Source organism: Heteronotia binoei, chromosome 14 (assembly GCF_032191835.1).
Source record: "Heteronotia binoei isolate CCM8104 ecotype False Entrance Well chromosome 14, APGP_CSIRO_Hbin_v1, whole genome shotgun sequence".
Taxonomy (NCBI): Eukaryota; Metazoa; Chordata; class Lepidosauria; order Squamata; family Gekkonidae; genus Heteronotia; species Heteronotia binoei.
In genome coordinates, this window is record NC_083236.1 from 8,642,976 (window position 1) to 8,665,964 (window position 22,989).

Genomic DNA, 22,989 nt, shown 5'->3' on the forward strand with positions numbered 1-22,989 from the left:
ATCACTCCACTTAGGGGCTCACGGACCTGCGCAGTCGAATAAAACGAAAAGGCAATGCCCCGTGTCCAGGAGCGCTCTCCGTCCTCTGCCCCGCTCTGATCACCGCTGGCGCGCGCGGAGAACTAGCAAAGCCGGAGGGGGAGAGCGGCTTTCCATTCGAAACCAGAAGTTAAGGTTGCGCCTGTCGGTCCTCTGTCCCCCTCTCCTCTAGGAAAAAAAAGTCCCACGGCGCGTGCGCGTTGCCTTTCCTCCGACGCTTCCAGAAGTGGTTGGGGCGGGGGTATGAAATCTCGCGAGAAGAAGCGTTGCCGGGCGGAGACACGCGGGGCTGCGGCGAGTCTTTCCGTTAGGCGCGCGGCCCGGCTCCTCTCTCCACTTTCGGCATCATGTCGGCCATGGGCACCCTGGCGTTCGACGAGTACGGGAGGCCTTTCCTCATCCTCAAGGACCAGGAGCGGAAGAGTCGCACGACCGGGCTCGAGGCCCTCAAGGTACGAGAAGGCCGCCCCCCCCCCGCCTTGCTTCCCTCGGGGCCTAGAGGCAGCGCCTTCTCTGCCAGCCCCGCTCGAGGGAGGAGGGCTCCGAGCATTTCACGGTGTGCTTCACCTTCGCTCTACACGTGAGCCCATAGGGGAGGCATAGGGCTAGGGTTGCCAATCCCCAGGTGGGGGCGGGGGATCCCCCGGTTTGGAGGCCCTCCCCCCGCTTCAGGGGGGAGGGGAGGGGAATGTCTGCTGGGAACTCTATTATTCCCTATGGAGATTTATTCCCATAGAAAATCATGGAGAGTTTATCCACAGGTATCTGGGGCTCTGGGGGGGGGCTGTTTTTTGGGGTAGAGGCACCAAATTTTCAGTATAGCATCTAGTGCCTTTCCACAAAACATCCCCCAAGTTTCAAAAAGATTGGACCAGGGGGTCCAATTCTATGAGCCCCAAAAGAAGGTGCCCCTATCCATTATTTCATATGGAAGGAAGGCATTGAAAAGGTTTGCCGTCCCTTTAAATGTGACGGCCAGAACTCCCTTTGGAGTTCAATTATGCTTGTCACAGCCTTGATCTTGGCTCCACCCCAATGTCTCCTGGTTCCACCCCCAAAGTCTCCTGGCTCCACCCCCAAAGTCCCCAGATATTTCTTGAATTGGCAACCCTACATAGGGCCTTTTCACACTTACCAGTGGAAACCGGAAGGGAGTCGGTATTGTGCCCCTTGCAGTAATCCGAGACAGGGACGGGAGTTTTCAGACACATGTTTTTTTTCCCGGTAGGGTTCCTTGATTGAAGCAAGCCATTTCACACTGTTCCGCTTTTATCTCGCTTCCACCAGCGCCAGCCGTTTTCGCCTGCCGGCGCGCAATCTCCGGCTTATTATTATTTTTTTTTGGAACATCGGGCAAAGATTGCTATAGTGCTATAGCGCTATAGTGACGTATCACAACAGCACCACCATAGAAATGACTAGGCTCCATTGAGATAAGTTACCAAGTTTCAGTGGCGGCGATCTCTGGCATCTTAATGGAACCCAGGCATCCCTATGGTGATGCTGTTGTGATATGTCGCTATAGTGATCTTAGCCCGACGTCCCTCCTCCCCCCCCAAAAAGCCGGAGATCGCGCGCCAGCAGGCGAAAAACGGCGCAAAAACTGCTCCCGGATTAGATGCTGCACATTTCACACAGCGCCCCATACCGATTTCAACCCGGAAGGAGGGGTTGAAAACTGGAAGAAGCTGCTCTTTGTTAGTAACGACTCAGGCATGCCTCACTATCGGGACAGCCATGGGACTGTGTGAAAAGGTGACAGTATTCCGGTAGCAGCCAGTTACTGAGTCAGGTCTGTCTGAAATGCCAGCAGAAACCCGTTACTGTTCAGTAACTGACCAGCTTCCATACCGGAATATATAGGCTGTGTGAAAAAGTTAATAGAGTTGTGTGCACGGAACGGTGAGCGTGTAGTGGAAGTGGAGTGTTTTGTGCATGGGTTAGTCGATACTCATAAAGTTGAGGTTCCGTATAGGCAGAAAACATCTGGAGAGCTACCGTTGGCCACCCCTGCATAAGACCAACAAAGTTTCAATTCTGAGTATAAGCTTTTGCGTGCATTCACAAGTTACAGCGTACAGTATTTGTGCACACTGTTTTTAATATATGCCTGCGTGTTGGGCGAGTGTCGCATCACCTTCTGCGCTTCTACGTTTGATTTTAAACCTCACGTTGAGCCTAGTAACTGTCCGTGCAGTCGTCACAACGTGTGTAAACCTGAATGCACCGCACACACACGCACACACACTTTGCCACGTGATTTTACTTTTTGAATTGGCATGTGATTGCTTTTTCTCACAAACTTACCTAGGTGCGTTTGTTGTGTGTATAGGGCTTCAGTCTAGTCCTGATGGGATATGGCTATGGATGTTACCAATAAAAATGTGCGCGTGTGTATAAGTATGACCATTGTGGACAGACTTTTTTTTTAAGGAGGGAAACAGTACAATAATGTGTTTATTTGGTCAAATGTGGATAATGTCCCACACCCAATTTATAAACAAAATTTTTGAAAAGGGATGTGCTAAAGCGAACATTAAGAATGCCCATGGAGGAAAATGTGGGGTTCCTGAAGGCCCATTGGATATAATGGAAGCTAGGAATGCCGGTTGACTTTCCTTATCTCTATTGAAATACTTTATGGCACACAAAAATTACAAAGAAATGTGCAACAAATTTTAAAGAAGCCCACTGTGCCTGAAATGACAACCCCCGGAGTGGAAAGACGGTCCCTGGAGCTGGTATGAGTGCTCCAGGCCCCCAGAGAGGAAGGACAGTCCCAGAGCACTGAGTTCACTCTCAGGAGCCATTGTTTCACTCTGGTACTGTCATTCCAGAGCCAGGGCTAGGGGCTCAAAGAGTTAGCTGTTATGAGAGGTGAAGCTGAGCATTCCTGCTTGGTGGTGGTGGTGGGGCTATAACTCAGACATTTGAAATCCAGGCTTTGCCAGACTTGGAGGGCACATAGGGTCTCCAGCTGAAGACTCCTGGTGAGTTTTACACCTCCCAAACCAAACGAACCACAAACTGGTTCAAGCAACCATGGGAATCACAAAATGAAATAAAGAACCAGTTCAGGCAATCAAATGAACCGACATGAACCACCATTTTCCCATTCTGTGCCCATCTTTATTCCAGACTGTTGCATGCCGTGCTGACTATCTACTATTATTTTAACCTAGAGAGCCAGTTTGGTGTAGTGGTTAAGTGTGCGGACTCTTATCTGGGAGAACCAGGTTTGGAGTAGACAGTTATATAAAGGAAGGAGACAGAGACAAAAAGGGGCTCGGTCGCCTTCCAGTCTACTTCCCATCCCGACGGTGGCAGGTAGTGGGACCAAGAGGAATTGCTCGCCTCTGTCATTGGTGTTATGCAACGCCAGGTCCATAAACAACAAGACCGTGATCCTGAGGGAGTTTTTGCTCCAGCAGGACGTGGACCTGGCTTGCGTGACCGAGACCTGGGTGAGGGACGGGGAGACAGTAGCACTCTCCCAAATGTCCCCCCCGGGATACTCGGTCTTTCACCAATCACGGATTAGCGGGCGGGGGGGAGGAGTGGCGCTACTCATACGGGAGGATTACTCCTTTCGGGCCCTCCCGGACCCAAAGATTGATGGTATTGAATGTGCCGGTTTGGCGTGGGATGCCGGAGAGGGGTTGGCAGTCTGGTTGGTGTACCGTCCGCCTAACGCACCAACCAGCGCCTTACCATCACTATTGGAGGCAGTGGCGGGCTGGGCGTTGAGGTTCCCGAGGCTTATGGTCCTGGGTGACTTCAACGTCCACGCCGATGACACGGCCTCCACTCAGGCGATGGACCTAGTGTCTTCCATGGCGACACTGGGGCTCTCTCAACTTGTTACGACTCCCACGCATCAAGCTGGTCACACACTAGACCTGATCTTTGCGTCCGGGATTTCGGTGAGCGATATCGCGGTAGAAGCGGTACCATGGTCGGATCACCTAGCCCTTAAGGCCCGTGTGGGGACGCCACTCCAACCCTGTATGGGCGGAGAGCCTATTTTGGCTCGCCCCCGGGGCCTGATGGACCCGGAACGGTTCCAAACGGCCCTGGGGGATCCTTGGCCCACTAGCAATTCCCTCGATGGCCTTGTGGAAATCTGGCAAGACCGACTAACCAGGGCCATCGACGAAATAGCACCCCGGCGCCCTCTGCGCCCTCGTACGAGACTGGCGCCATGGTACACTTCAGAACTGCGCCAGCTCAAACAAGGGCTCAGACGACTAGAGAGGCAGTGGAGACATACTCAGGACGAAGCAGTGAGAACATCCTACAGAACGTTTATGAAGTCTTATGAGATGGCAGTCAAGGTTGCAAAGAAAAATTACTTTGCAACCAAGATTGCATCCGCAGATTCGCGCCCAGCACAATTGTTTAGAATAATTGGGGATCTTATAACATTGCCACAAGGCAAACCAAACATTAGGGAATTGGAGATCGGCTGTGAGGCATTTGCGAAATATTTTGCGGATAAAATCTCACTGCTCCGCCAAGACCTGCCTACCACCTTGGAAACAGTGAGTGAAATTGAGGCTCCGTGCCTGTCTTCGGGCTTGGCCCTGGATCACTTCGATCCGCTCAACCTGGAGGAAGTCGATGGGATCCTCTCCGCTGCTCGCCCAACAACATGCGATTTGGATCCTTGCCCCTCTTGGCTGATTAAATCTTGCCAGAGGGAGCTTAGATGTCCTTTACGGGACATCATAAATAGATCCCTCGTAGAGGGGCACTTCCCAATGCCTTTGAAAGAGGCGTTGGTTCGCCCTCTCCTAAAAAAAAGTACAGCAGACCCGGCCGAATTGGCAAACTACCGTCCGGTGTCTAACTTACCATTTTTAGGTAAAATTATTGAGAGGGCAGTGGCGTTGCAGCTACAGAGGTTCCTAGATGACGCTTCCGTTCTTGACCCGTGCCAGTCTGGGTTCCGACCGGGCCATGGGACGGAGACAGTGCTGGTCGCCTTGGTAGATGACCTCCAGCGGCATCTGGATCGGGGCGGCGCCGCGGTACTGATGTTATTAGACCTGTCGGCGGCATTTGATACAGTCGACCACCAGTTGCTAAAGCGTCGCCTCGCCGACATAGGGGTTGGGGGGTTGGCCCTACAATGGCTTTCCTCCTTCCTCTCTGATCGGGGACAAAGGGTGGCCATTGGGGGTGAGCGATCCCAGAGGCGCACACTTGACTGTGGGGTGCCTCAGGGAGCAGTTCTCTCCCCAATGTTGTTCAACATTTATATGCGCCCCCTTGCCCAGATTGTCCGGAGGTTTGGGCTGGGTTGCCATCAATATGCGGATGACACCCAGCTCTATCTGCTAATGGATGGCCGGCCTGGCTCCGCCCCGGGGAACCTGGATCGGGCCTTACAGGCTGTGGCGACGTGGCTCAGATTGAGTGGATTGAAGTTGAATCCAGCGAAGACAGAGGTCCTTTGTGTGGGTCGTGGCGCTCGGGGAGGGGAAATAGCTCTCCCAACTTTCGATGGCGCACCATTGGAACCAGCGCGCCAGGTAAAAAGTTTGGGTGTTTTACTGGAGCCTTCATTATCAATGGAGGCCCAGATAGCAGCCACTGCCAAGTCAGCATTCTTCCATCTGAAGCGGGCAAGGCAGTTGGCCCCCTTCCTGGAGCGCCGGGACCTCGCAACAGTGATCCATGCAACGGTCACCTCAAGATTGGACTACTGTAATGCCCTCTACTTGGGGCTACCTCTGTGCCGGACTCGGAAGCTACAGCTGGTGCAGAACGCGTCGGCCAGGCTACTGTTAGGGCTCTCGAAATGGGAGCACATACGGCCGGGGCTGCGCGGGCTGCACTGGCTACCAATTATCTACCGAGTCCAGTACAAAGTGTTGGTTATCACCTTTAAAGCCCTATATGGCCGAGGACCAGCCTACCTAAGGGACCGTCTCTCCCCATATGAACCCCAGAGGGCACTGAGGTCAGTGGGTAAAAACAAAATGACCATCCCTGGGCCGAGAGAGGTCAAACTCCAACATACTAGAGTACGGGCCTTTTCAGCGGCTGCACCGGCATTGTGGAACCAGCTTCCGGAGGAGGTGCGGGCCCTGCGGGACCTCGGCCAGTTCCGCAGGGCCTGCAAGACCGCCCTTTTTAGGCAAGCTTATAACGACACTGACTGCTGAGTTGCCTGGTGTAAGAACCGCCATCTATAAGACTACCTAAACTGGCAGAACCAGCGCCATAACAGCTCAATCGCTGCCAGATACACTCATATATATCTAGGCTAACGGAAATCATGTATTTTAACTTAACTGACTGGTTTTTATGCTTAATTTTAATTGTTAAATTTAAAGTTTTATCATTTATGTTAATGTCTAAGTTGTTGTTAGCCGCCCTGAGCCGCCTAGGCGGGGAGGGCGGGATAGAAATAGAAATAGAAATAAAAAGTTATTATTATTATTCCCCACTCTTCCACTTGCAGCTGCTGGAATGGCCTTGGGTCAGCCATAGCTCTCACAGGAGTTGTCCTTGAAAGGGCAGCTGCTGTAAGAGCTCTCTCAGCCCTACCTACTTCAGTGTGTCTGTTGTGGTGTGGGGGGGAGGTAAAGGAGATTGTGACCGCTCTGAGATTCAGAATATAGGGCAGGATATAAATCCATTATAAATCCTTTATCTTCTACAAGAACAATCAGAATGGCATTTCTTGTGTCATCAGATGAGTTTATGATATCATCTTGTGACTGTTCAACCTTTGTTGCATGTATTAACTAGGCCACAAAAGCATCAAAATGGCCCAATGCAGTGGTGTTCAATTCCAGGAGCTGTCTGTTAATTAAAAAAATTACAACTCACCTGTTCGTAAAGCTCAATGCAACTCAGAAACAGCTTAAAACTAGGTAAATAAAATTGCCTCAATACTGTAACAAAAACAGTCTGCCATCTTGCAGCTTTCAGCATAAACCCCATCAAGCCCCTGCTTTGAATCTCAGCCACAAAACTGAATCCACAATGCTGTGGTCTACACTAATTTGGGAAGGAGCATGATTACAGATAGTGGTGCTCTGCAGTAAGTGTGGCTTGATCTGCACCTTGGTCAAAAACAAACCACTTTCCCTCATTGGCACTGTTGGCTTGTATTGTATTGCAGGGTGCCACAAAAAATTCTGAAATATGCTTAGAGTTATCAGTAGGCTTGTACTCTAATGCCTGCTAGAAAGAACCTGGCCAGTTCGACAGGCATCTTTGGTAACAAGGAATGCTAGACAGAGAATTGTTAATCATCCCTGGTACCTTCATCTAGCCCCTTAGTATTTATTTATTTATTCCTCGTATTTATATCCCGCCCTCCCCGCCAAAGCAAGCTCAGGGCGGCTACCACTAGCCTGCTATATTGCAAGAGTTTACTGAGACCATTTCGTTATGGGCAATGTCTCCATGCATAGATGTAGATTTTTTATTAAAAAACCAATTGTAGAGCAGATGCTGTTTTGAAAGTAGTAATTTTTTTTAAGCTTATACGTTTTTGGAAAAGCTATGATTGGTTCTGGTTAATAGAAAAAATATTTATCTAAACCTTGTTTGGAGTACTTGAGACCTTGTATGTTTATAATATCAACTTTCTTTTTAATAGTCTCACATAATGGCGGCTAAGGCAGTAGCAAATACACTCAGAACATCGCTTGGGCCCAACGGTAAGCATGAAGATTTGATATTGTGAACTTTTAGCCTTTTTTTTGGTAAGGGTTTTTCTGCCTTTGTTGACCTATGCTGTTTGTTTATTGCAGGCCTTGATAAAATGATGGTTGACAAGGATGGTGATGTGACAGTGACAAATGATGGTGCAACTATTTTGAGCATGATGGATGTGGATCATCAGATTGCTAAACTTATGGTTGAGCTGGCTAAATCTCAAGATGATGAGATTGGAGATGGTACCACAGGGGTTGTTGGTAAGATTAGTTTGTGCAAGTCCTGTTTCAGTTTCATAAATTGAAAGTGACTTCCAATTACAGATTATTTTAAAAGTAAATGTGATAATAAAATACAAAAAGGAATTGATGATGACCAGAGACTATTGTATGTTCTGAGTATATTATTCATATTCTTTGTCATGTTTTGGCTATAAAACCAGAATCATTGTGACCAAATGTTAGAGAAACCAAGCAGGTAATATCTGTAGTGACCCTTCCTTTTAAGGGTAAAGAGCTGAAGACTTCAGTTTACTGCTGATGATCATGTGCTACTGCAGCCTGTTGTTTTATGCATCTAGAACAGATCCTATTAAGTTGCTTCACAAAGCATTAACAGTATTTTTTAGAACAACCCAAACAAGGAATTAGGTTTTTGAACATTCTGAAACAATTCCTGTAATCTGTGCCAGTGAGCAAGATTTTGTATTCAGGAATTCTTGCCTTTCTTTGAACTAGTGGTACGATTTTTGTAAGCTGCTTAAAGGGCTTTGTAAAATAATCAGGGTTTAAAAAAATCAGCATTTTTGCCAAGTACACCCTCTGTAGTGGCAAGACCAGGGTAGTTAATTAGTGTTTCTTCACTAAATAATTTGGTTTAAAATAAAGCCTAAGCTTAACGCGAAATAGTTTTTATGGAAGGTTGTTTTTCTTTGTAAAGAAAGGAGCATTAAGATAACAAGATTGTTTATCGTCAGACTGGTAATATGGTTTGATAGGATAGGGCCAGAGACCACCAAGTCACCAAAGGTGCTGGCTGTCCATCTGTCTAAACTTTAATTTCTATTCATACCTAATGACTACTTTATCTGATATCTCCACATAGCAAAAAAACACATGTTCTTGTGTGGTTTTTATTGTACATACACATGTATTCCATCATATTGAGCGGAGGATACTAGTGTGGTGAACTAGCAGTATCTGTATTATACCATAAGTGATTTGTCATTTGTTTGGTCTTCAAGTTCTGGCAGGTGCACTCCTGGAACAGGCAGAACAGCTGTTAGATCGTGGCATTCATCCTATCAGAATAGCAGATGGTTATGAACAGGCTTCTCACATTGCCCTTGAGCATTTGGACAAGATCAGTGACAGTTTTCCTGTTGACCCAGAGAATACTGAGCCCCTCGTTCAGACAGCAAAGACAACTCTTGGATCTAAAGTGTACGTATATGTCAAATGCTGAGAATTGAAGTTTTACCGTTGATGTCTTGGAGGTGGTTAAGTGTTCCTTGGTAAAATAGTGATCACTAAATCATTAAAAGGGTAGCTGTGTTACTAGTATTTATGAGTAGAAATGCTTTATGTTGTGCCGTAGTTTGTTTTGGATTGTGGAGACGGAATTTGTTGTAACTTTTTGCTTAATAGTTGACTGATTAATTGGTCAGATATTCAGCCCATAACCTGCTGCAGCAAGTAAATGCAATACTCAGTGTGTAAATTGGCATAGTTTTCATTATACCACCGCAGCGAGGAGGGAAGGAGGCAATGGCAGCGTCACTTGCTGCTGCTGCAGCGGCTTTCCCGGCTGATCTATGCCGGGGGCGGGGGTTGGCCTGGGAGGCACTTCACCCCTTCCCCAGCCTTAAAGTGGTGAAAACGGGGGGAGGAGGCGAGGCTACGAAGGAGGGAGGAGGAAACGGGGGGAGGATGATAGATCCAAGTGGGCAGCCGTGTTGGTCTGAAGCAGTAGAACAAAGTAGGCGGTGAGGCTGTGCAGGGGAGGCGAAGAAGGGAGGAGGAAATGGGGGGTGGAGGAGGCTCTGTGGGGGAAGCGGGAGGGAGGCTGAATTGGGTGCCCCCATCCTGCCGGCCCTGGGGCCGTAGTCGGCAGGCCAGTCCCTGGGGCCAAAAAGGTTGGGACCACTGCTCTATATAACAACCCTTCAAGTGCTTGAGGAAGGTTATCATATTGCCTCTCAGCTGTTTCCTCTCTATGCTAAAGATGCTCAGCTTCTTCAACCTTTCCTTATAGGATTTGGTCTCCCAATTCCTTACCATCTTCATTGTCCTTGTCTGGACACATTCCAGCTTGTCTATATCCTTAAAATGTGGTGCCCAAAACGGAACATAATACTCTAGGTGAGGTCTAACCAGAGCAGAGTAAAGTGATACCCTTACTTCTGGATACTGTGATCTGGATACTGTATTTCTGTTGATACAGCCCAAAATCGTATTTGCCTTTTAAGCCACTGCATCATACTGCTGACTCATGTTCAGTGTATGGTCTGTTAAGACCCCTAGATACTTTTCACACATACTACTGCCAAGACAAGTCTCCCTATAATTATGCAATTGATTCTTTTTCTACCTAAATGCGTTTATTCATCTTAAAATTCATTTTATTTGTTTTAGCTCAGTTTTCCAGTCTGTAAAGCTTATACAGTATCTTGACTGTCTTCTACAGTATTTGATACCCCTCTCAATTTAGCATCATCTGCAAATTTAATAAGCATTCCCTCTATTTCTTTGTCCAGATCATTTATAAAGATGTTGAACAAGACAGGTCCCAGGACACTTCTTTCCAAGAGGATGAGGAACTATTCACAAGCACTCTTTGGGTGTGGTCTGTCAACCAGTTAGAGATCCATTTAACAGTGATAGGATCCAAACCACATTTTACCAACTTGTTAACAAGAATATTATGTGGAGTCTTATTAAAAGCCTTACTGAAATCAAGATAAAGTATGTCTACAGCAAGATATTCTGTGTCTTCTTTTTGTATTTAGAATAAACCGTTGTCACAGACAGATGGCAGAAATAGCAGTAAATGCAATACTGACTGTGGCTGATATGGAACGCAAAGACGTTGACTTTGAATTGATAAAAGTCCAAGGTAAAGTTGGTGGTAGACTGGAGGACACCCAACTGATAAAAGGTGTGATCGTAGATAAGGACTTCAGCCATCCCCAGATGCCTAAAGTGAGTGACTTTTTTGACTATTGAGGGCTATATGTTTCTGAATAAAGCCTCTTTGGATTTCCTCGTTTCTTGCTTATTTCATCATCTCTCATCAAAATAATAACTTTAAAATATCTTGAATGGCTTCAGACAATGGCTCTTGAGCCAATAACTTTCTTATTTTGTCATCAGAAATTGTGATTTGGTTTAAAATGCAACTGTCTCTTTTCTAGGAAGTTAATGATGCTAAAATTGCCATTCTGACTTGTCCATTTGAGCCTCCTAAGCCAAAAACTAAACACAAGCTTGATGTAACATCAGTGGAAGACTACCGAGCATTGCAGAAATACGAGAAGGAAAAGTTTGAAGAGATGGTGAAGCAGGTTAGAATTATCTGTGTCCTTTTTCCTGATATGCTCTTTCTGTTGTATATATGCTAATTGAAGGCTTTTTAAAACGGTCATAAAATTTGCATATCAAAATAGTTTGCTTGTGGAAAGGGCAGGATAGAAATTTAAAGTAATAAATGAATAAAATATTGGTGTATCCAAATAGTATTCCTAATGGTCAGGAGTTGAATAGAGGATGGATCTGGCAATAGAATTACTAGAAGTAGAACCATGATTGCTCAGTGTTAGCATTTTTGCTCCTTTTTGTACAGGGATAGTATGTAATGAATAGTTGTTAAGCTTTGTACTCATTTGGGTATGTGTTTGATCTTTTTGTTGTGTAGTTTAATATATTTTGATAAATCATTTTTAGATCAAAGACACTGGTGCAAACCTAGCTATCTGCCAGTGGGGATTTGATGACGAGGCCAATCACTTGCTGCTTCAGAATGAGTTGCCTGCTGTTCGTTGGGTTGGTGGACCAGAAATAGAAGTAAGTAAATGGCTTGACTATTCTTCTTTCTCTGTGATGTGCGATGCTCTTCTCCTTTCACAGCTTTACCTGGTTGCTTTCAGCTGATTGCCATTGCAACTGGAGGGCGCATTGTTCCTCGATTCTGTGAACTCACACCTGAAAAACTAGGCTTTGCTGGCATTGTCCGGGAGATCTCGTTTGGGACTACAAAAGATAAAATGTTGGTCATTGAGCAGTGCCAGAATTCCAGGGCTGTGACCATCTTCATTAGAGGTGGAAATAAAATGGTGAGTTCAATAATTACTTTAGATAATGATAACTTGACCAGCTATTGTCTGCAATTTTCTGCTTGTAAGAAGTAATGATTCTCTCTGCTAGTGCATCTTGAACTTTAGAAATAAGGAAACTAAGAAGTATTCAGAGGAATAGGTTAGAGCAGACTGGCACTAGAAGTTTGACTCCTGGGCTGCCGTCAGTCTGATTTCTTTCAATTTGCTTGAAGTGGGAGGTTAATAATGATGGTGCTGTTTGATCTTTATAGATGGGTGTCAGCTGATTTAAGGGTCACCAGTTCTCTTGCTGTATGTGGTTGTATGTATGCAGGTATATTGATAGGCATACTCAGGAACAGTGTTGCATGAGATTGTAGAAGCAAATTTTAAGTGAATACCCTGGAAATTGTGTTTGAATTTTAGCACTTGTCTGCTGGTCAGACTATCACACCAGACTTCCCCAAGTCAAAAACATACAGTTTGAACCTTCCTAATTGTAACTGAAGCTTGAAAATTGTAATGGGATGGATTAATTTTTGGATTATTTTCCCTTAAAGAGAAGGGCACTGTGGAGTCCACTTTCCTTCCTTGGAAGCAATAGTGTCCTGCTTTGGGGTGGAGGTTGTCTCTGCAGAATTTTTTGTTGTATCCATATGCTGTACCATAAAGTACGTCCATCTCTTTCTTACTCTCATTTGGTGTAGTTGCTAGATCCAGTTTGGTGTAGTGGTTATGAGCATGGACTCTAATCTGAGAGAACCAGCTTTGATTCCCTGCTCCTCCACATGCACCTGCTGAGTGACCTTGTGAGTCATAGTTCTCTCAGAGCTGTTCTCTCAAGAGCAGTTCTCAAAAGATCTCTCTCAGCTGCACCTACTTCACAGGGTGTCTGTTGTGGGGAGAGGAAGGGAAAGGAGATTGTAAGCCACTCTCAGTGAAAGGGTATAAATCCAATTTCCTCCTTCCACCCTCTCCCAAGATTAATTGCTACTCTGTACTGTCTTTCTGCCAACTAGCTAGACACTCCACTAGGTCCTAGTTCTGACATGTTAACCTCTGTGCCTTAGCTGACTGCAATCAAATTGCTATTGACCTGTCCAGACTTTTCTTTTGTTAAAAGATAACATGGTTCTATTATGCTTTTCCTGTAACCCAGCCAAGCTTGTCCCCTCTGACACCCTGGAAAAGTACATCCTGTTAATAATAATCAGGCTTCATTTGTTTGGGTCCCCATATTCCACTCTGTAGTCATAACAAAGACCTGTTTAGGATACAGGTGCTTCCTACATGTAAGTTCCCATGGGTCACAGCTGTCCTTTTCAACTTCCGTGATAGATTCCATATATGAAATGGCCAGTTAAGTACTCAATGATGTTTGTATCTGTAGGTGCTCCATGTGGTCATTTAGGTTCCAGTTGAAGTTCTTGTGCTGAACCCCTCCTTGGCTGCTTTCTGTAATAATCTTTCATTGTCCTACAGTAGGGGTCCTCAACCCCTGGCCGCAGACTGGTACCGGTCCGCGGCCTGTTTGCAACCAAATCCTAGCAGAAACATCCCAGTCAAGCCAAATGCTACACAGCATGCATCTGTTCTCCTTCAATGGAGGAAGTAATCCCCACTGCATAGAATCACAAGAGTTGAAAGGGGCCGTGCAGGCCATCTCAGTGCAGGATCAGCCTAGAGCAGGGCTGTCAGACATGCTGCCCGCAGGCTGGATTGCTCAAATCCACACACACACCCCAGCAACATCCTCCTGCTTCCTTTCCGGGGATGATACTGCACAGTCGCTTGCTTTTCCCCCAGCTCCCTCCATTGCTCTTTGTTTCCTGCTTCTTGCCTCTTCCGTCCCTCCCTCATGTTCTCTCTCTTTCTTGCATGCTCACATGCATGTACATGGAGAGCTCCATGACTGCTTTGTGCAGGAGAGATACAAAGACAAGCTTGCTTCTGCCTCTCTCTCTCTCTCACCCCCCCCCCCTTCTGCTTGCTTCTCTGGGTGTCAAGAACAAGTCCCTGAGAGTTATGAATGTTGCTTTTACTAGTACTTCTTTGCTTGTGAATGCTCCATTGTTATCAGGTATTTGCCACTGCATTTCTTTGATGTACTAACTCCATACTGCAAGTGTATCCACAAATACCCTATTGAATTTGCAGACATTTGATATATTGTATTCTGTGGGATGTTCCAGGCCAGTAGGTGGAAGAGGAGCATGGGGAGACACCACTAATCTAGTCTCTTGGGGGTAATACTGATAGGAACCAACTGAACTGGAGTGTGTGGGATGTGATTTTGACTGAGAGCAGCACTAAGGCCTGGGAAAACATTTTGATTAATTCAAAATTTTGATTAATTCAAAATACCTTTAGCGGGCACGGGGAAAAGGGGAGCCGTTATTCTGTAACCTATATGTGCCAAGGGTCTGCAAGTTCAGTCTGGCAAGACCTGAGCTTGCAATGCATGTCATTAGTGTGCTTCAAGCCTCATCATTAAAAGCTTGTTTTGAACCAACCTAAGACCCCTTGTGATTGAATTTCGGCAAAACCTTACATTTTGCCAGACTCACCCTACAGCTGCGAATGTGCTGGATCATTCCATCTACCCAGTACCATGAGTGGATCTGGTGAAGAGGGAGATGGGTCTGCCAGCACCACACAGACCCTTGGGTGAGGAAAAGCTGAAGAGCTCTGAGCCGTAGGTCCCTGACATGAGACGGAAAGGCACAGGTGCTGGGAGGGGAACCCTGCTACCTTTCAAGTTTGTCGCGGAGTGGAGGCCAGGGCTCCTGCGGAGTAGGTATGCTGCAGAATGGCCAAGCGTAACTCCCAGACAGTGGCAGACGCAGCTCTTGTTGGCTGGTCGGGAAGCTGGGGGGTATGACCAGGAGCAGCTTGAGGCGGAACAGCACCCTAGGCAGGGTGCCCCGCCCCCTCCGAAAGCGGCAGGGAGCAGCTGTGCACCTTCACTGCAGAGCGCACTGTGAGGCTGCCCTAGCTCCACCCCTGCATCTGATGCAGGGGGCAGAGTGATCGGCATCCCTGCGGCAGGCGCTGCAGCGCAGGCATGTGGCTTCCCCGCAGCCGCTTTCACCGGTATTTCCTTCATCATAGAGGCAAGGGCCGATGGGAGGGTCATTCCAGCGCCCTCCTGGGGCTTGCACTGGCACCCTTGCCAGGGCCCCAGGCAGCCACCTGGTTTGCCTAGTCCAAGGGCTCACCCTGAGTATGACAGGGATCAGGGCAACGGTTGCCAGGGAGGCCTACCCTCAGATGAGCAGGGGGCCCACGAGTGACCACAGCGCAAGACCACACACACTGAAGAGCAGAGATGCATGCCATGGGGGAGGAGCTACACGCAGAGATCACAGCCCTGATGGAATTCATGGGAACTATGCTGCAGAATGTTCTGGCAGCACGGTCAGGGGTGCAGGCAGAAGATCCGCCACCAGATCAACCAGCAGCCCCAGGGGCCTCCACCCCAAGGGGTCGGAAACTATCCCGGACTATCGAGGGGTCAGAAAATTGGAAGCCGTTTGATGGCAATTCACAGAAACTGGGCTACTTTCTAGTGGAAGCTCAGGAATTTCTACGCGAATGTCAAGGTACATTCCCTGAGCTAACAGAGTAAATCCACTTGGGTTTGTGACTGGAGGGACCAGCTGCGGACTGGTCCCTTGAACTTCCTGGCAGAGTGGTTCCTCAGTGGCTTCCTTGAGAGGTGGGGTGCTCTCCTTCCTTGGAGGTTTTTAAACAGAGGCTAGATGGCCAGCTGACATCAATGAAGATCCTGTGAATTTAGGGGGAGGTGTTTGTGAGTTTCCTGCATGGAGCAGGGGGTTGGACTAGAAGACCATGGAGGTCCCTTCCAACCCTCTGATTCTATGGTACATAACCCTATATGAGGCTGGGTCACCAGATTTACTAGACTTCGTGAATTTTCTTCATGCCCTGTGCAAGCAGTTCCAGGACCCCCTTGAAGAACAGGCCCAATCGATGGTGAAGCAGCTATGCCAGGAGTCCAAGTCAGTGCATCAGTACTCGGCCACATTCCGATCATATGCCATGAAGGTATGTGGCTGGAATGAAAGCGTGAAAGTGGAATTTTACAAAGCAGGCCTGAATGCTGAATTGGTGGCAAAGGTGTTGATGATGGACAACCTGCACACCTTACTTGGGTGGGTACAGCTAGCCTGTGAAGTAGAGAATCGAGAGCAGATGGTGAAATTCATGAAACAGCAGCATCATCCAGGCTTCGACTGCAGTGGAAAAGACAGCCTGGGGGGACAAGCCCCTTTGAAGAAAGGCCTCCTAGCAGCTGAGAGGGACTATTGGATGAAGCAGCAACTATGCCTGAAATGGGGGGGGGGCCATTTTGCAGCCAACTGTCCATCGGGAGCCTGAACCTCCCCACACGCAAAGCAGAGGAAGGCCCTGAAGAAGCTGACCAGAGGACGCCCAGAGGAAGTCTCACGAAAAGGCAAGGACGGTGTAGCAACAGCTTAACCCCTACCCTGAAGATGGAGGAAGTGAAAGAACATCCTCTGATGGCAACAGCTAGAATCTCTAGCTCCTGGGAAATGGGAGCAACCTGCTGTGAACAGAGCCAAGCGGCAGGTCCGGAAACCTGAAGCGCCACCCAGGGTGAGGACACTGGGAACATTGTTTTATGTCCCAATTGTGTTAGCGAACCCCAAGCTAACCACCCACATACGAGTGCAGGCCCTACTAGAGTCAGGGTGTACGAGGGACCTCATCAGTCCCACCCTAGTCACAGGACCGGAAGTGGGGCTCAGTAGACATCCCCAAGCCCATCCACTTTGAGCAGATGGGTGGTGTACTGTAGCTCCCAAGGTCAAGCAGGCCTGTCTTGCCTTTCGGCCTGACTCAAAACTGCCGGAAGCAGAAAGGCAGCAATTACCAAACCTTGGTAGCATATGACCAGCTCAGGGTTCCTGAAAGTCAAGGTTAAATCAGTAACTGAGACACAAATTAGAATATTTAAGAAAACTTCATTAAGATGACGACGAAAAAGTATAGTGCTGTCAGAATAATAAAAGGTTTTTTCTCTAGCTATAGTTAATGTCCAGCACATCTCAGGCAGGTTTCATTCAGATGTCCTCTCTCAGCATTCCAGCAGCCTGGCAGGCTTCCCAGGGGAAACAGAGTGGAGACCTTCTGCCAAACTGGCATGGAGTCAGTAAGATTAACAAAGAGACCGAATTACCAGGAAAAAGAGAAGGGTTTTAGAAAGAGAAGTTCTTCAGTCATCTGGTCTGATGACTGTAGAACTAATGAAATGGTTCTTTGCTAATGGCTTTATGACGTCACTTAAGCAAAACCCATGTGTAGATGGACAAAAACCCACATGGTCTCCATGTGTAGGAGCTGTGGATTGAAATGATCTACAGAGGGAAAAAAGGAGGAGTCGAGATAACTTTCCCTCTCAAGGTTACCAGCTGCTGGCTGCTCTGAGGACGACTGCAGATTTATACCCTGCCCTTCTCTCTGAATCAGAGACTCAGAACCACTTAAAATCTCCTCCCCCCACAACAGACACCCTGTGAGGTGGGTGGGGCTGAGAGTGCTCTCACAACAGCTGCCCTTTCAAGGACAACTCCTGCGATAGCTAAGGTTAACCCAAGGCCATTCTAGCAGCTGTAAGTGAAGGAGTGGGGGAAAACTGCAGTCACTTGCTGGAGGATTAAAACTTGGTTTCATAATTACAGTTTATCGCTACAGATGGTACCACGATGCAGAGTGAGCTGAGACTGAGCACATCGCACTGGGGATGGGGAGACACTGGGATGAACGCACTTTTGTGGTGTTCCCCTCAACGAGTTTCCCAGTGGTGTTGGGCATTGGCTGAAAAACCATGATCCCTATGTGCATTGGAGTGAGCAAAGACTATATTTCACAGATGAACACTGTAAAAAACATACCTGGGATTCACGGTGGAGCCCAATCCCTCCTCTCCTCAAGGCAGTCTGCTTAACCAGGGAAGAAGTGAGTGAGATTTCTCAGGCGTGCAGAGAGCTAAGTGCGGTGTCTGAGGAGAGCGAGGCCAGTGAGCTACTGACAGTACCATAGAATTGATCCTGGGGGAGGCTTTGCCAGAATCTAAACTATATTCAATGATGTCAACATAGAAAGCTGAACTGAGAAAGTTCTTGGACAAGAGCTTGGCCAGAGGAGTCACACGTTCTGCCAACTCCCCCCATCCAACCCTAGTGTTATTTTGAAAAAGAAAGATGGGAGTCCGTGGTTGTGCACAGGCTATTGGGGGCTTAATGTGGTATCGATCCAGTACCACTAATCAAAGACTTATTGGGGGAAGTTGCAGAGGGGAAAATGTTCACCAAGATGGGCCTTTGGGATGTGTATTTCCAGGTCAGGATCGGAGAGGGAGACGAGTTCAAGATGGCCTTCAACTGCTGGGAGAGTTTGAGAAATGAACATTACTAGGTAGCGATGCCCTTCGGGTTACAGGGGCCCCCCAGAGTATTCATTTATCTGATCAATGAAGTGTTGTACAAGTTCCTTTACAAGGGCATAGTTGTTTATCTAGATGATGTGTTAATTTATTCCCAAGACCTCCTCTCCCACATAAAGTTAGTGAGAGACTTCCACTAGGGGCGGCCACTTTTCTTTGCCTCAGCTCCACTGCTTCCCCCTGGCTTCAGAATAGAGGGGGGAACTCGAGGCCCAGTGGGGGGCTAGGTGTGAGGGGAACCCACACCGGAAGCAGAGGCGAGGAAGTGGCTTGTGCTGTCTGTCCCCTGGTTGAGTGGCCTTCTTAGGGCCAGCTTGTCTTCGGATCAAGCATCTTGTCCCCCCTTTCCTCCTTGTTGCTGTCGTTGCAGGACCACTCGCTGCAGGTGAGTCTCCACCTCACGTGCCAGTTGAATCTATCCAATCAGGGGTCCAGGTCAGCAAGTTAGCATTCAGGCCCTTGTGGACTATGTCATCTTCATACACTCATTCCAACTCCAAACTTCAGTCAGTTTGGCTCGGAACTCTGCAGCATACTCGTGGACTGAATGTGAGTCTTGGCGTAGGTTCTGCAGGGTGGTGCACACTCTCATCTCTTTCAATTGGTCCTCAAACTGCACCAGGAGGGCGTGCAGGAATGTTTGCGCTGAAAGCAGCTCGGGTGCCTGGGACTTGTAGATAGTAACATATTACCTTGTGGCAGCCCCTTCTAATTTAGACCCCAGGAAGTTCTTGCTTGCTTCTGAAGGGAACTGCTGGCCTCACTCTCATAGGTAATCCCTGGCCTGGATGATAAAGTACTCCAGCTTCTTCAGGTTGTTGTCCGTCTTGGCCTCCAGGCCGTGTGCTCCCAGAGAGGGCGTTGGCCTCCGCCCGGTGTTATCAGTGGGGAGTTCCTCCCGTCAGGGCCGTGTTGGGGGGTTGCGTCCATCCGGTGTAGCTTGCACCTTTGGGGTGGCAAGATGGCTTTGGATTTCTTGCATCCAAAACTCCCTTATGGCTCACTTCTCTTTGCGTGGGGTCTTGGATCTTGCCCTGTGCTGAGTTCTCCCTGGCGCTACCTGTGGGGTCTCTCGATTCCCCCTCGTCTTCATTGTCTTGGTCGATGTCATCCTCTCCTTCCCTGTGGGCGGGTGCATCCCCTCCTCTGTCGTCTGCCATTCCACCACCTGCTGCTCCACTGGGGTCACTTTCACCAAGCAGGAGCACCCTTCAAGCTCTCCAGGCCTCCTCAGGGTCGGATCTGTGCAGCTGCCAAGCCGGGGGGGTGATGAACAGCCTCTCGTCCCATAGCCTGCCTCCTTGCACGACTCTTCGCTGTGGGTCCAGGATATGCCACAGGGCCCTGGGAACTGCACCCAGCATCAATGGGAGTCGTCCCATAGTCAGGTCCCTCTGCTCCTCTCGTAGTGGCAAGAGTGGCACTGCCAGTTCAAACACTCCTGAGGGAGATCTGACACTATGTCAGCTCAGCAATAGTCCTCAATAACTAGGCCTCTCTGTTGGTTCAGCATGACTCTTTGTGTCAGATCTGGTAACTGACAGGTTAGCCAGATCATTATACCCTTTCCTCAAAAACTTACTTCCCACCAATGCAAGTTTGCCCCCCCCCCCCCCCCCCAATAGTTGCATGGCACAATCCAGGTGCCAGATAGTCTCTATAGCAGTGTCTGAGCAGCCTTGGCTTCCCAGGCCTCCCCTGTAGGGCTGAAAGATTACGTACGTGTTACAAACAGTACCATGCAAGCAAAAGCTTCCCTCCCAATTACACAGGTCAGCTTAATCCAAACATAAGCCAGAGAAAAAAATGCGAAAAGAGAGTTCATGGTAAGGGATCTTGACACCTCAAACAGGAAAGCACCTTGGAGTCACACACACTTCAGAGAGAAAAGTTTTAACTAGTTGAGAAAAGACTAGGAGTCTGGAAGGCATACAAAAAGTTGCAAGAGGGAATGTGACCTAACCAGTATGGATGACTTCATCCCACTTAAGAGAAGAAAGCTTCAGGTAAGTACAGTGTTTTATTCTCTTGTCAGGAGCAGATCTTGCCCTCTGAGGGAGAGGGGGAGTCGAAGCAGGAGTGTGTTCTGTCTAGACAGAGAGAAGCTGTTGCAGAAGAATTGCCATTGGGTTTGTTGGAGCATTGCATTGGCTCTGGTGTTGCCAGTGCTGCTTTTGAAAGACTGAAGCAAGGCCAAGTGCAAGCCACCTTGTCACTTGATCAGATGACAATGTAAAGAATTGCTAATGCTAGCTTATATCTTTTGGGATTGCCTGTTCTCTTTTGAATGATGTCACACTTCTCACGTCTTTGTATGTCTCTGCTTATATTCTGTAATTGAAGATCATTGAAGAAGCCAAAAGATCCCTTCATGATGCATTGTGTGTAATCAGGAATCTGGTTCGTGACAACCGTATTGTTTATGGCGGTGGTGCTTCTGAGATCTCATGTGCTCTGGCTGTCAGTGAAACCGCAGACAAGGTGAGGAAGGAAGACTGTGACACGGAGGTCAGAAAAGGGCATAGTCATGTTGAAATGCTACCTTGGACACTTAATTTTGCTTGATGTAGAGCAGAGCATTGCAAAATTTAGTGGACTGATTAAATGCTGTCAGATGTTCTATTTTTAATATTTATTTTTATTACAAGCAGTAGACGGTGGTACAATGGATTAATAAAACTTTAATTCTACAAAGCTGAAAAACTTTGTCATTACAAGAAATCTTCAAATCATTGGCTCCTGATACCAGTTAAACTTTAAAAAAAAAAACTCAGAAATTTTGGGAGACCAGTAAATACACCAGTAAGTGTTGGAGGTCAGATCCTTACTCTCCCTGAAAATCACTGGGACCAATCACTGCCTCTTAGTTTAAGATTTATGCTAGGATTGATGGGATGAGAAGACTGTATAGTTTCCCCCGTGTCCTTAGAAAAAGGGTAAGAAATAAAATTAAAAGTGCTTGAGACAATATAGCCAAACTGAGTCATTGTATCTTGTGCAAAAAACATACAAAAATAGAAAGTGCTCTTAAGGGCACAAAGTCTTTGCGATGGTTGCAAGACAGAATTCAGACTTAAAATAGAGACATTCCAAATACTTTTCCGTCATACAAGTAGTTTCTGTTCTGTCAGACATTTCAGTCAACTTCCTCCTTTCATAATTTTGGATTGAAGAATGGATTTGTGAGGTAGGGGATATTTTTTGTAGACTTCAAAAGAAGAACTAATGTAAAAAGTGGTGTATTGGTACTTTCTAAAAATGGTAACATTGGAAAATTCAGGTAGCATATAATTTTAAAGGAATGATTGCTTAAGAATCTTTTGTAGTCTGTCATGTACTGTTTGGTTACTGGATTGTTGTCTTTTGACTAGAATATATACAGATGGCTCACTGAGAATCGTAGCCCATGGGTTTTTTAACTTAGCTATATTACAGTTCTTGAGACTCAAAATGGAGGTGGGGGGTGTACTAGCATAATTCATATTCAGCTTCTTCATCAGCAATTCCCTTAGTGGAGACTTTTCCTCTTGTCATAGTGGAATGGGAAGTTCTCAGTTCTGCTTTATTCAGACATAAGCCACCTTTCACACTCAAGTGATTCTTCTATCCTATTGGCTTGAGCTGTGTGACCACAAACTGTAGCAAAAATAAAATGTCTCTCCCCCCCTCCCCCATTGGCTGTACAGTTTTAAAGTATCCGTAGCAATTGGACACCTACAGCCCAAACAAGTCACTTTGTATAGTTACTTAGACATGTTCTGGATCTCAGCATTTTTTAAAGCTCTGTAATGGTACTACTTTTGAAGTGAAGCAGTCCGTATAACTAGTTTACTTAGTTAGTGGAGTATGCAGATAGGGCTGCTGCAAATTTGGGTGCGCATTCTGTTAAAAGATTTGCATCCTGTGGATTTTTTTTAAATTAGCCAATGCCATTGCAGACTATCCATTACTAAAAGAACATAAAACAACTGACATCAAGAGGATGAAAAGAGAACATTGAGCCAAATAGGTTCTAAAGCAGTGTTTAAAAAGGCAATTGCCATCTGTTAAAATTGTTTAGTAAAATTTATCCGGCAAAACTTGTAAAAATTCAACCAACAAGAACAGAACTCTGGCAAAAATAGGACCATTTTTTGTATACATACCATATATAGACTAATAAAAGACCAGTTCCAATATGTATTCATATGCTCATATTAAAAACATACATTTAAATATCTCCATACATTTATAAAAACTCAGACTTCAGTATAATAGTCATAAACTTTATATATCCAAACATTGCCTAATTATATCACTCCTTATCTTGGTTAGCCATATTTTCCTCATCTTAATGGCCGGCCAGCCATATTTAGCAACTTTAAAGGTAATTTCCCTATTCTTTTAACTAACATTATTAAAAGATAATCCTATTTCCATGGCCATGCAAGAAATTATGGGATTAATATATACTTCCCGAATGTATTTATAG

The 22,989-nt window shown here is 46.8% G+C and overlaps 1 protein-coding gene across 1 annotated transcript in view; it reads left to right on the top strand.

Annotated features, from left to right (window-relative positions):
- Positions 1-43: 43 nt before the first annotated feature.
- Positions 44-22,989, top strand: part of CCT5 (chaperonin containing TCP1 subunit 5) — a 28,371-nt gene continuing 5,425 nt past the window's right edge. The window contains exons 1-9 of the mRNA XM_060254408.1: positions 44-491; positions 7,658-7,718; positions 7,812-7,976; positions 8,960-9,158; positions 10,724-10,916; positions 11,129-11,278; positions 11,658-11,777; positions 11,861-12,046; positions 20,862-20,999. Coding sequence (XP_060110391.1) covers positions 387-491; positions 7,658-7,718; positions 7,812-7,976; positions 8,960-9,158; positions 10,724-10,916; positions 11,129-11,278; positions 11,658-11,777; positions 11,861-12,046; positions 20,862-20,999 — 1,317 coding nt within the window. The 5' untranslated portion in view covers positions 44-386. The remainder of the gene's footprint in view (positions 492-7,657; positions 7,719-7,811; positions 7,977-8,959; positions 9,159-10,723; positions 10,917-11,128; positions 11,279-11,657; positions 11,778-11,860; positions 12,047-20,861; positions 21,000-22,989) is intronic.